This window comes from Chiloscyllium plagiosum, chromosome 8, assembly GCF_004010195.1.
Source record: "Chiloscyllium plagiosum isolate BGI_BamShark_2017 chromosome 8, ASM401019v2, whole genome shotgun sequence".
Lineage (NCBI taxonomy): Eukaryota > Metazoa > Chordata > Chondrichthyes > Orectolobiformes > Hemiscylliidae > Chiloscyllium > Chiloscyllium plagiosum.
The window spans coordinates 105,998,722-106,012,313 of NC_057717.1; the positions used below are offsets into that span (position 1 = coordinate 105,998,722).

General features: G+C 45.3%; 1 protein-coding gene across 2 annotated transcripts in view; it reads left to right on the plus strand.

Moving 5' to 3' along the window:
* Positions 1-4,885, plus strand: part of tmem205 (transmembrane protein 205) — a 10,921-nt gene extending 6,036 nt beyond the window's left edge. For both annotated transcript variants that reach the window (XM_043695033.1, XM_043695034.1), the window contains 2 exons: positions 980-1,143; positions 3,696-4,885. In XM_043695033.1, coding sequence (XP_043550968.1) covers positions 980-1,143; positions 3,696-3,998 — 467 coding nt within the window. In that variant the 3' untranslated portion in view covers positions 3,999-4,885. The remainder of the gene's footprint in view (positions 1-979; positions 1,144-3,695) is intronic.
* Positions 4,886-13,592: the final 8,707 nt, after the last annotated feature.

Genomic DNA, 13,592 nt, shown 5'->3' on the forward strand with positions numbered 1-13,592 from the left:
GCCTGGTCTCAGCTGTATTGGGGTGTACACCAGCATCGTCTGGTCTCAGCTGTATTGGGGTGTACACCAGCATCGTCTGGTCTCAGCTGTATTGGGGTGTACACCAGCATCGTCTGGTCTCAGCTGTATTGGGGTGTACACCAGCATCGTCTGGTCTCAGCTGTATTGGGGTGTACACCAGCATCGTCTGGTCTCAGCTGTATTGGGGTGTACACCAGCATCGTCTGGTCTCAGCTGTATTGGGGTGTACACCAGCATCGTCTGGTCTCAGCTGTATTGGGGTGTACACCAGCATCGTCTGGTCTCAGCTGTATTGGGGTGTACACCAGCATCGTCTGGTCTCAGCTGTATTGGGGTGTACACCAGCATCGTCTGGTCTCAGCTGTATTGGGGTGTACACCAGCATCGTCTGGTCTCAGCTGTATTGGGGTGTACCCCAGCATCGCCTGGTCTCAGCTGCATTGGGGTGAGCACCAGCATCGCCTGGTCTCAGTTGCATTGGGGTGTACACCAGCATTGCCTGGTCTCAGCTGCATTGGGGTGTACACCAGCATCGCCTGGTCTCAGCTGTATTGGGGTGTACCCCAGCATCGCCTGGTCTCAGCTGCATTGGGGTGAGCACCAGCATCGCCTGGTCTCAGCTGCATTGGGGTGTACACCAGCATCGCCTGGTCTCAGCTGCATTGGGGTGTACACCAGCAAGTGTAGGCCAGGAGCTTGCAAGGGAAGAGGATTGGGGGTGAGTCACAAGATAATGATGGCCAATGAAGGCTATATGGCCCGCCTGAAAAAAGTACTAGCCACCCCAACCCCCACCAACTTCCTCACAGCAGTCTGTTGTTACTGAAAAGATTTTCACCTCCACAGGAAGATTCTGCTGAATCAGTTCTCAGTGTTGTGTTTGGGAATTTGAAATTGTAATTTTTTACATGAGGTAAGGTCAGAGTTTAAAGGTTTGAAATCTGTTCTTTCTCCGCAGGATTTGTTCTGATTAACAGCGTTAGCAGACATACATTTGGCTTGGTTCAAAGCAGCCTGTTTCCTTACTACCTGTACTCTGTCCTCGGAGGTTCATTTCTCAACCTGGCTCTTTATGCCTTATATCACCCACATGAGTTACTCAACAATGATGAAACTGTTCAGGTAACTGAGAGACAACATACAGCTGCTATCGAGATAAGATACAGTGACTCAGAAACCACATACAAAAAGAGGTAGTTGCTTTAGTTTCCTGCTCTACTGAAGACTTGGACTTTTGTTACCCAAGATTCTGTCCATCATTTCTCCTCTGTTCTTACGTCTCAGTTAATTGCACAGCACTTGACAGGTACAACCTTCCTTTATTATTCCCCACTCACACCCCGGCAGGAATCATTGGATAGTAAACTGGAGAGAGATTCCCAAATGATTGTCCCACCAAGCCCCAGCCCAGATTTTGAGATCAGTTACATTGTTCACCCTCATTCCTGCGAATCAGCTAAACTTAACACAGAGAGGTCAGAGGGCAGGAGCATACTCTGTAGTTCACTGACTTTAACAGTGAAGTCAACATAATATGTTAAATTAAGGTATAAAAATAATTCTATGAGAAACAGCCGAGGAGTTAGAGCATATGAGAGAGAGGGGCTGCAGGAGGCCATTTTGCCCCTCGTGCCTGCTGCACTATTCAAGATATTCATGGCTCATCTTGTGGTGTTTCAACTTTCAAATTTTCATTTACCTTAGATTCTGCTCAGAGAGAGAATCTATTTACCTCTACCCCTGCCTTAGAAATACTTTAGTGCTCCTGAACCCACTGTCTTCTGAGGTAAAGAGTTCCAAAGTTTTACAACCCTCTAAAAGAAAAACAAATTCTCCTCATCTGTGTCCCGAAAAGGTTGACCCTAATTTTAAAACAATGTCTCCTAATTGTGGACTGACCTTTCCATGTCCCAGATCTTATACACTTCAATCCAGTCATCCCCCAGGCTTCTGACCTCTGGTGGAAACAATCCCAGCCTGTCCAAACTTTCCTCATAAGACAACCCACTCACTCCAGTATCAATCTCATAAACCTCCCCTGAACCACTTCCAATCATTTAACATCCTTCCTTAAATAAGGAGACCAAAACTGGACATAGTATTGGAGATGGGCTCACCAACGTCCTGTACAACTGAAGTGTAACATTCTTAATGTTTGATTCCTTTGGTAATAAAGGAGGGCGTCCCATTAGCCTTCATGATTGTGTGCTTTACCTGTGTCTTAACCTCCAGTGTTTACTGCTATAGAATACCGAAACCCTTCTCTCCCTCAGAATTTCAGTCATCCTCCAGTTAAATCATACCCTGCTTTTTTTACACTTCTTGTTCAAGTGAACAACTTCACATTTTCCAACATGATATTCCAATGTTTGCCCATTTATTCAACCCAACTCTGTCTATCTGCAACGTCCTCAAGTCACCTTTACAACTTTCCCACCCTTCTTCGGGTCGTCTGTAAATGCAGCCACTGTACTGTCACTCCCCTCGTCTGACACATTGATGGGAATTGGAAAACATTGAGGCCACAGCACAGATCCGTGTAGGACTCCACATCTCACATTCGACAAATATGCTCTCTGGTTTCTATCAGCCAGTCAAAAGTTATAGTGTTATCCCAAAACAATGATACCCCACAGCCTTTGATGCGGCACCTTTTCAAATACTTTCTGGAAATTCAACTTCAGCCTGTCTACAGGATCTCCTTTATCCACAGCACATGGTATTCCTTCAAAGAACTTCAATAAATTGGTCAAATATGATTCCCCTTTGATAAACCCTGCTGACTTTTCATGATTATCTTGAGTTTCTCTAAGTGCCCAGTTCTAATTTCTTTAATAATGAATCCAACTCCTTCCCCTTGACAGACATTAAGATAACTGAACTATTATTTCCTGTCTTCCTCCCTCCCTTCTTGAGTAGCGAGGTTACATTGCTCCTTTCTAGTCTGCTTTCCTGAATCTAGGGATTTTTTTTTTAACAAATGAACACCAATGCGTACTATCTCTTTAACAAACTAAGACCTTAGGATGAAATCCATTAGGACCCAGGGATTATCCAGTCAGTTCCAACGAATCTAGCTGTATCTCTGCCTGCCCCAGGTTTCTCACCTTTCCTGCTCCTTTATAACCAGACTTTCGAAACTAGATGCCAAGCCATGCAGACTTTTCATTCTCCTTTACATGATTCAAGCATTGATGGAGGTCTTCATGTACATTCTCAGTAGGTACCATTACAGTGAAGATGCAGTTAATCATGTGCTTTGCTGCAGGTTCTAATGTTTAGACAAAAGCATTAGACCCTTCAGAAGAAGGATCACTGGTCAATACAAATACATGGTTAGGAAAGGTTTAGAAGGATCTGGGCGAAGGGGTTAGTGTGGATGGACATTTTGGTCTGCATGGACCAATTTGGGGTGAAGGGCCTGTCTCCCTGCTGTAGTTCCCAATCTCAGCAGGGTGCTACAGAGCTGCCGAATCTGTGTTTGCAGCACCGGTGATGGTGGCAGAGACAGGTCCTTTTCATTAACCCCCTTTTGGGTATGTGCTGAAAAACAGTGTGACTGATCCGAGGGCGGGGTGGGAGGAGAGTCCATGCTGTCTTCTGCAGGAGATGTGGGGGCTCAGAGAAAACTGATGGAATTCATTTCACTCCCAACCATTCCTGTTTTCTCACAGATAACATCGTTTTTTGTCTGTGTGATCTTCTCTGCACTCAATGCTCAGTGGTTCGGTCAGACAACGTCAGAGATTATGTTTAAAATGCACGAGATTGAGAAGGAACATCACTTGGGGCAGGAGATTGGGTTTGGGACGAACCGAGAGCCCTATAAAAGGTTGAAGAAGAAGGACCCGAAATACATGAGACTGAGCCGGAGATTTGTGAAATACCACGTCCTGTCCATGGTGTGTAACCTGATCTGTGTTATCTGCAATGGAATCAATCTGTTCTACACTGCAACCAATCTGAAGACTTTCTAAAATTCTCCTGCTCCTTCCTCTGTGTCTGGCAAGGACTTTCTTTTTGAATTTTGTAATATCCTGGACATTGTGACCTCTGTGTAATCTCCATGTTGATGATTGTGTTTAAATATTTCAATTACTGTTCAGCAACAGGAAACAGCTCAATTTCAAAAAGCTTCAATGTCTGAGGAGCATAGTGGTGTAGCACATTGTCCTCCTAGCCCTGTGAGCAAGTCAATGCCTCTTGTTGGCATCCGTGCCTCAGTCTGGTACATGAGGTGGGTTGGAACATCCTGACTCATGTCAGTGTAGTTTCACAACACAAAACCCGGTGTGAAATCACACTGGATGAAATGGTGACTTACACTGCGGCCCTCTCTGGGGAACCTTTACTGTGACTTGTTGTGGAATTTCCATTTTCTTTTTTATGTGAGCTGTGATGAGATTCACCAACCTCAGCTCTGCTCAGGAGCTGGTCCAGGTCAGTGCTGGTTGTGGTTGGGGGGGGGTGCGGGGAGGTGAATTAGGCAGGTATCACTCTGTTGCCCTGGAAACGGTACTGGGATCCAGCAGCAGCAGCAGAAAGTGTGCAGGCAATGAAAAAACCATGCTGTGCATTGAAGATTCTGTGATTTAACTGCCTGGAATTGTGCAGAGGACAGTCACAGAGTCTGAATCCACTGTAGCACTATCTGACACATGTTAGAAACTAATTTCTGTTCTAAGGCCCCAAATGTTTTTGTCAGCACAGAACAAATTAGTTCACAGTCACAGAGTCTGATGAATACAGGAAGGTGAAACTTTCCATGTCCAATGATAAAATACTGTGCACACTGGAAATCTGAAATATCAAAGTTTGGGAGACGATTTGTAGCTCGGGTGCTCGTTGTTGTGGTTCTGTTCGCCAAGCTGGGAATTTGTGTTGCAGACGTTTCGTCCCCTGTCTAGGTGACATCCTCAGTGCTTGGGAGCCTCCTGTGAAGCGCTTCTGTGATCTTTCCTCCGGCATTTGTAGTGATTTGTATCTGCCACTTCCGGTTGTCAGTTCCAGGCTGTCCGCTGCAGTGGCCGGTATATTGGGTCCAGGTCAATGTGTTTATTGATACTACTATTATAGGACAAGCCAAACAGAGAAAGGATGTCACCTAGACAGGGGACGAAACGTCCGCAACACAAATTCCCAGCTCGGCGAACAGAACCACAACAATCTGAAATATAACCAGAAAGGGTCAGACAGAGAAACAGGACTAATGTCCCAAGTCATAATCTTCCGTCAAAACTAGGAAATGTTTCTGAAATGGGGTGGGGTGGAGAGTGGAGAAAAAGCAAGATGTGTGAAAAGACAGAAGGCAGGAGAGATTCAAAGAGAAAAGAATTATTGTTGATGGGCCGAAGGGACTGAGATTGCAATGTGTAAGTAAACATAGGGCACAAACTTGGCTGAGTGACAGGAAACAGTAATGGTTCATGAGTATTATTCAGGCTGGAGTAAGGATTGTCATCAAGCTTCCCAGCGGTCAGTCCTGGGACTCCTGCTTTTCCTCATTTTTATAAATGATCTGAATCTTAGTGTACTGATGATGAAAATTTGAAAGCATTACAAACAGAGGAAGAGCAGGATAGCGTGTAATTTCAAAACAACATTGACAAGTTGTTGTGTGATCAGTATGATTGGTCGGATACTGGTTTAGGGTTAATGCTGAGCACTATAAGCCGTTTGCAGACATGCTGATCTGATTCTGCCTGAACTCAGTGTTGACACCAGAAGGCTGTAATGTGCTGACAATGTACTCGTCTCTCGGTGGGGAGACCATATTCAGATTGGGTGAGGCAGCTTTGCAGAATCCCTCTGTTTATTGAACGTCACCATGAGCATGACCACTCCGGTCTCCTGTCCTTCAACATCTCTGTCCTTCGCCTCCTACATGTTGCCAGTGAGGCTGAGGGAAGAGCAGCTCCTGTTCCCATTCAGTACTCTACTGCCTTGTGGACTCAATACTGAGAGGTTAACAATTCGCTCCAGAATCCCTGTCCCTGTTTTGTTTCCTTTCTCTACGTTTCAATTTTAATCGTCTTTTTGCACTTGGATTGCAGGTATCCATCACTCTGCCATTCACCCCTCCTCTGGACACACTTTCAGTTTCTTTCCCATTCCCTCCAGCTCAACACCATCAGCTGCTCTGTCACCAAGTGTCTCCCATCTTCTACCCAAATCACCAACGTTTCCTTCTGTTCCTTCTCCACATCTCTGCCACCCAACAGCCACTATATTATTACCCGTTCCTGGTTCTGAGAATAGGCCACTGACCTGAAATATTAACACTGTTTTACTACATAAATGCTGCCAGACCAGCCGAGTCTTTCCATCATTGTTTTCTGGGTACGTTCGACAGGAGCTGATCTTCTGGGTGAGTGTGACCGATGTGATGGTGATGCTGGATCAGGAACCAACCTCCACACACAATGTGTTCTCTCATCTGAGGAGCTGCCTTTGATATAATAATTAAAATAAAGGTCTAATCAAACAAAGAGATTATCCTCAGTGTATATCGCGGGCTGCCCCAGACAGTAGCTCTCTCTCCAGGGAGGCTGGGGCCCAGGTACAATCACACCAGGTAACCAGATCCCTACCTACACACTGAGGGGTCTCCGTCCTACTGTGTCCGTTCAGGTCAGAAAGTGTTGTTGGGGGGAGGGGGGTGTTGGTGATTGGTTGATTCCACCCTCTCCACCTGTTTTCTCCCCCCACCCCACCCTTGCCACAACCACTGCCTTGAGCTGAGGTAGTCACGGGCGCTGACTCCTCCCTCTGCCGTGATAGTCAGAGAGGAAGATAAACCAACAGTGACAAAAACTGCCCCAGGAAACAGGTTTCCCAGCTAACATATTCCAGCTATGGTCACCATTGTTCCTGGCAGGAATTGTACAGTTAAGCTGAAAGAGCGAGAGTGATTACAGAAGTGCTCCAAGATGGACAGGATGTGTATTTGTGTGTGAATGTATGAACCTCGGGTGGTGCCAGAACAGGATGAGCTGAGATACTGACCATGTCAGATACTCTATTGATCCACTTCAGTCACAGAGAAGTTCTCTCTTAGGGAATCCACAACTTATATATGACAGAGTACCAAACCATCATCTACTGTATCTGTTGCACCCGATGTGGTCACCTCTACATTGGGGAGACAGGATGCCTACTTGCAGAGCATTTCAGAGAACATCTCTGGGGCACTCACACCAAATGAACCCACCGGCCCATGGCTGAACACTTCAACTCCCCCTCCCACTCCACCAAGGACATGCAGGTCCTGGGCCTCCTCCACTGCCAAATCCTTACCACCCAACGCCTGGAGGAAGAATGCCTAATATTCTGCTTTGGGACCCTGCATCAATGTGGATTTCACCAGATTCCTCATTTCCTCTCCCCCCACATTATCCCAGTCCCAAGCCTCCAACTCGGCACCGCTCTCCTGACCTGTCCATCACCTTTCCCACTTATCCACTCCACCTCCCCAGACCTATCACCTTCTCCCTCGACTTCATCTACCCATCGCTTTCTCAGCTACCTTCCCCCTCCCATTTATCTCTCAGCCCTCCTGGCCCACAAGCTTCTTCCCTGATGAAGGGCTTATGCCTGAATCATTGATTCTCCTGCTCCTCAGATGCTGCCTAACCTGCTGTGCTTTTCCAGCACCACATTCTCGACTCTGATCTCCAGCAGCTGCAGTCCTCACTTTCTCCTTCTGAAGACTGAAGTGACCTAGTTTCTGATATGGGGGTCACTGTGCTCAGAACTATGACCTTCCCTAGCATCGACAGAGCTACCAATGGGTCTTTTCCACAGTCTGGTAAGATGGTTACTCACTGAACCCCAGTACAGCTGGAACAGGAACAATGAGGGATACTGACAGGTGCAGCCTGAGATCCCTAAGAATGGTGATATACACCTTATTTTTACAGTACTGTGAAACAGAAGCTGTAACTGGGAGTCAGCTGCTTGTCTGAAGTCAGGAAAGATGTTACAGATCCAACCATATCCTGTAGTGCCTGCTTAACAAGCTAGCTGTAGATTACCAAGTAACATTATATGTTTGTTAAAACATTATCTTTTTATGTCATGTAAAATCTCAACACATTCTATTTCTGATCATGTCTTACATTTCCCACCAGTTTGATCTTAACAATTTGTGTATTAAATGTATGAATTGAAATATTTGAAGCCATCACCTTTCACAGGAGTCCTGTTGCTGACCAGCTGAAATGGCTGCATATGTTCACAGATACACATTGCTTTCGAATCTTGCACATCCACAGGTTCTCTCTTTGACATACCCTAATTAAATGAAAATGTGGAGGAGCCGGTGTTGGACTGGGGTTACAAATCACACAACACCAGGTTATAGTCCAACAGGTGTAATTGGAAGCACTAGCTTTTGGAGCGCAGCTCTTTCATCAGGTGGTTGTGGAGGACACAATTGTAAGTCAGAATTTATAGCAAACGTTTACAGTGTGATGTAACTTTTGCTATTAATCCTGTGTCTTATGATCCTGCTCCACAACCACCTGATGAAGGAGCGTCGCTCCGAAAGTTAGTGCTTCCAAATAAACCTGTTGGACTATAACCTGGTGTTGTGTGATATTTTAACTAATTAAATAATGTTTAGCTGAAGAATGGTTTCAGACAGAGTGACTGAGCTGGAAAATCCCTGGTTGGTGCTGAGTTTTAGCAGTGACTGATGTCAGGAGAAGTGCTGTAATGACAGCTAAGCTCAGAGCAGGGAAATTAAACCAATTCTGTGCTACTCCTTCAGACATCACTATACTTTTTGGTGCAACACAAGGTGCAAGGGTGAGGGTGGGGTTGGAGGGTGTATTGTCCTGACAGCACCTGGGTATGGGTGAGGGTTGATTTGGAATTGGTGAGGAGGGTCATACTGCATGGAAATAGCCCCTTCAGTCCAACTCGTCCATGCTGACCAGATAGCCTAAATTAATCTAGTGCCAGTTGTCAGCACCCGGCCCATATCCCTCCAAACCCTTCCTATTCATGTGCCCATCCAGATGCCTTTTAAATGTTGCAGTTGTACCAGTCTCCACCACTCCCTCTGGCAGTACATTATATGTACACATACCACCCTCTGCGTGAAAAAGTTGCCCCTTAGGTCCCTTTTATATCTTTCCCCTCTCATCCGAAACCTGTGCCCTCTAGTTTTGGACTCCCCCACCCCAGGTAAAAGAACTTGTCAATTTACTCTATCCATGCCCCTCATTTTATAGACCTCTATAAGGTCACCCCTCAGCCTTCGATGCTCCAGGGAAAACAGCCCCAGCCTATTCAGCCTCTCCCTGTAGCTCAAATCCTCCGAACCTTGCAACATCCTTGTCGATCTTTTCTGAACCCTTTCAAGTTTCACAACATCCTTCCTATAGCAGAGAGACCAGAACTGAACAGTACAATATTCCAAAAATGGCCTAACCAACTCCTGCACTGACCAATAAAGGAAAGTATACCAAACATTTTCTTCACTATCCTATCTACCTGTGATTGCATTTTCAAGGAGCTATGAACCTGTACGCCAAGGTCTCTTTGTTCAGCAACACTCCACAGGACCTTCCCATCAAATATATAAATGCTGCCCTGATTTGCCTTTCCAAAATTCAGCACCTAAATTATCTAAACTAAACCTCATCTGCCACTTCTCAGCCCATTGGCCCGTCTGATCACGATCCTGTTGTAATCTGAGGTAACCTTCTTCACTGTCCACTATATCTCCAATTTTGATGTCATCTGCAAACTTCTAAAAATACTTCCCATGTTCACATTCAAATCATGTGTTGAGTGTTTACAAGAACTTTTTTTTTATTCTAGAGAGGGAGTAAAACATAACCGTCTCTTGGGAAATAAGGCAGGGCAAGTGACTGAGGTGTGTCAGTGGGGCAGCACTTTGGGATTAGTGACCATAATTCTATTAGTTTTAAAATAATGATGGAAAAGGATAGACCTGATCTAAAAGCTAAAGTTCTAAATTGGAGAAAGGCTAATTTTGACGGTATTATGTAGGAACTTTCAAAGGTTGATTGGGAAAGGCTATTCAAAGCAATGGGATGGTTGGAAGGTTCAAAAATGAGATAACAAGAGTCCAGAGGCAGTATATTCCTGTTTGGGTGAAGAGTAAGGTTGATACATGTAGAGAATGCTGGATGACTAGAGAAATTAGGGCTCTGGTTAAGAAAAAGAAAGAAACCTAGGTCAGACTTCTTTTCATTGGAGAAAAGGAGGAGAAGAGGGGACCTAATTGAGGTATACAAGATAATGCGAGGCTTAGATAGAGTCGATAGCCAGAGACTATTTCCCAGGGCAGAAATGACTAACACGAGGGGTCATAGTTTTAAGCTGGTTGGAGGAAAGTATAGAGGGGATATCAGAGGCGGGTTCTTTACACAGAGAGTTGTGAGAGCATGGAATGTGTTGCCAGCAGCAGTTGTGGAGGCAGGGTCATTGGGGACATTTAAGAGACTCCTGGACATGTATATGGTCACAGAAATTTGAGGGTGCATACATGAGGATCAGTGGTCGGCACAACATCGTGGGCTGAAGGGCCTGTTCTGTGCTGTACTGTTCTATGTTCTATGTTCTAAGTTGGAGACATATGGGATCAAGTGAATTGCTGGAGGAGTGTGGTATGAATATACTCAAGGGAAATCAGGAGGGCAAAAAAGGGATATGATAGTTTTGGCAAATAGGGTTAAGGAGAATCCAAAGGGATTCCTCAAACACATTAAGGACAGAAGGGTAACTAGGGAGAGAATAGGGCCCCTCAAAGATCAGCAAGGCAGCCTATGTGTGGAGCTGCAGGAGATACGAGATGCTAAACGAGTTTCATGTCAGTATGTACTGTGAAGAAGGATATAGAAGCTAGAGCACTTGGAGAAACAAACAATGATATTTTGCAAAGTCTCCATATTACAGAGGAGACGGTGCTGGATGTCTTAAAGTCCCTGGGACCTGATTTGGAGTATCCCAGGACTCTGCAGGAAGCTAGAGATGTGATTGCTGGGCTCCTTACTGAGATGTTTGTATCATTGATAGCCACAGTTAAGGTGCCGATAGATTGGAGGTTGGCTAACATGGTGCCACTATGTAAGAAAGGTAGTAATGAAAAGCCTGATATCAGTGGTGGGCAAGTTGTTGGAGGGGATTCTGAGGGACAGGATTTACATGTATTTGGAAAGGCAAGGACTGATTAGGGATAGTCCACATCGCGTGTCACTAACCTGATTGAGTTTTCTGAACAAGTAACAAAGAGGATTGATGAGGGCAGAGCAGTGGATGTAATCCATATGGACTTCAGTAAGATGTTCAAGATTCCTCATGGGAGACTGGTTAGTAAGGTTTGATCACATGGATTAGGATGGAGGTAGCCATTTGGATATAAAATTGGTTTGAAGGTAGGAGGCAGAGGGAGATGGTGAGGGTTGTTCAGTCTAACGGTCTGTGAGCAGTGATGTGCCGCAAGGATCGATGCTGGGTCCACTGCTGTTTGTCACTTATATAAATGATTTTTATCTGGTCAGCATGGTCAAGTTGGACTGAAGGGTCTGTTTGCATGCTGTACAGCTCTTTTGACTCTATGACTTCCTCCCCATGCAAAACCTTAACGCTATGGCAGGCTCAGTGTGTGTTTGGAAAGTTAAATATACACAATTCAGGATACAACAACATATTCACAGAGATGGAATGGATGGTTAAAAATTGGATTATATTTCATGAGGTTACAGTTTCACTGGTGTTGGTACGCTCTTTGCGGGGTTTCTGAATCCTTCCCATATTTCTCATAACTCCGTTTCTATTTATCCATCTTTTCATCAAAACAGCCAGTGCGCACTCAAAGAACCCAGAGTACACAAAATTCAGGACAGGCAACAACTTCACAGTGCAAAGGCTCAAGATGTGATCAAAGGTTAATGAACAGTGAACTCACAATCAGAGGTGACTCTCACAGCACACCCATCCCTGGGGGAAATTCTCGTGCTTGTTGTTCACGTAGTCTCAGGGCACTTTGGCCTTACAATAAAGTTGAAAATTACAGATATGTATCAGCCCAACCCTGGCTACGAATTCCTCAAGCCCCCACCCTCCACAGTCACAGGGTATTGTTCAATATGGAGGAGAAAGTGAGGGCTGCAGATGCTGGAGATCAGAGCTGAAAATGTGTTGCTGGAAAAGCGCAGCAGGTCAGGCAGCATCCAAGGAACAGGAGAATCGATGTTTCGGGCATAAGCCCTCATTCAGGAATGAGGGCTTATGCCCTCTTCAGGAATGAGGACTTTCCTCATTCCTGAAGAAGGGCTTATGCCCGAAACGTCGATTCTCCTGTTCCTTGGATGCTGCCTGACCTGCTGCGCTTTTCCAGCAATACACTTTCAGCATTGTTCAGTATGGAGCCCTGGGAGACTCATCTCCACTGTCACACACAGGAAAACAAAACTGACCATCCCCTGGGGAAGGACTGTACAGAACGATTTTAGTAACTGAGGACTGTACAGAACTGCTTGAGTAACTGGGGAAGGACTGTACAGAACTGCTTTAGTAACTGGGGGAAGGACTGTGCAGAACTGTTTTAGTAACTGAGGACTGTACAGAACTGTTTGAGTAACTGGGGAAGGACTGTACAGAGCTGCTTTAGTAACTGGGGGAAGGACTGTACAGAACTGTTTTAGTAACTGGGGGAAGGACTGTACAGAACTGTTTTAGTAACTGAGGACTGTACAGAACTGCTTGAGTAACTGGGGAAGGACTGTATGGAACTGCTTTAGTAACTGGGGGAAGGACTGTACGGAACTGCTTGAGTAACTGGGGAAGGACTGTATGGAACTGTTTTAGTAACTGGGGAAAGGACTGTACAGAACTGCTTTAGTAACTGGGGGAAGGACTGTACAGAACTGCTTTAGTAACTGGGAGAAGGACTGTACAGAACTGTTTTAGTAACTGAGGACTGTACAGAACTGCTTGAGTTACTGGGGAAGGACTGTACAGAACTGCTTTAGTAACTGGGGGAAGGACTGTACAGAACTGCTTTAGTAACTGGGGGAAGGACTGTACAGAACTGCTTTAGTAACTGAGGATTGTACAGAACTGCTTGAGTAACTGGGGAAGGACTGTACAGAGCTGCTTTAGTAACTGGAGGAAGGACTGTATGGAACTGCTTGAGTAACTGGGGAAGGACTGTATGGAACTGTTTTAGTAACTGGGGAAAGGACTGTGCAGAACTGTTTTAGTAACTGAGGACTGTACAGAACTGCTTGAGTAACTGGGGAAGGACTGTATGGAACTGTTTTAGTAACTGGGGAAGAACTGTGCAGAACTGTTTTAGTAACTGAGGACTGTACAGAACTGTTTGAGTAACTGGGGAAGGACTGTATGGAACTGCTTTAGTAACTGGGGAAGGACTGTACAGAATCGCTTTAGTAACTGGGGAAGGACTGTGCAGAACTGTTTTAGTAACTGAGGACTGTACAGAACTGTTTGAGTAACTGGGGAAGGACTGTACAGAACTGTTTTAGTAACTGGGGAAAGGACTGTGCTGCTTGAGTAACTGGGGAAGGACTGTA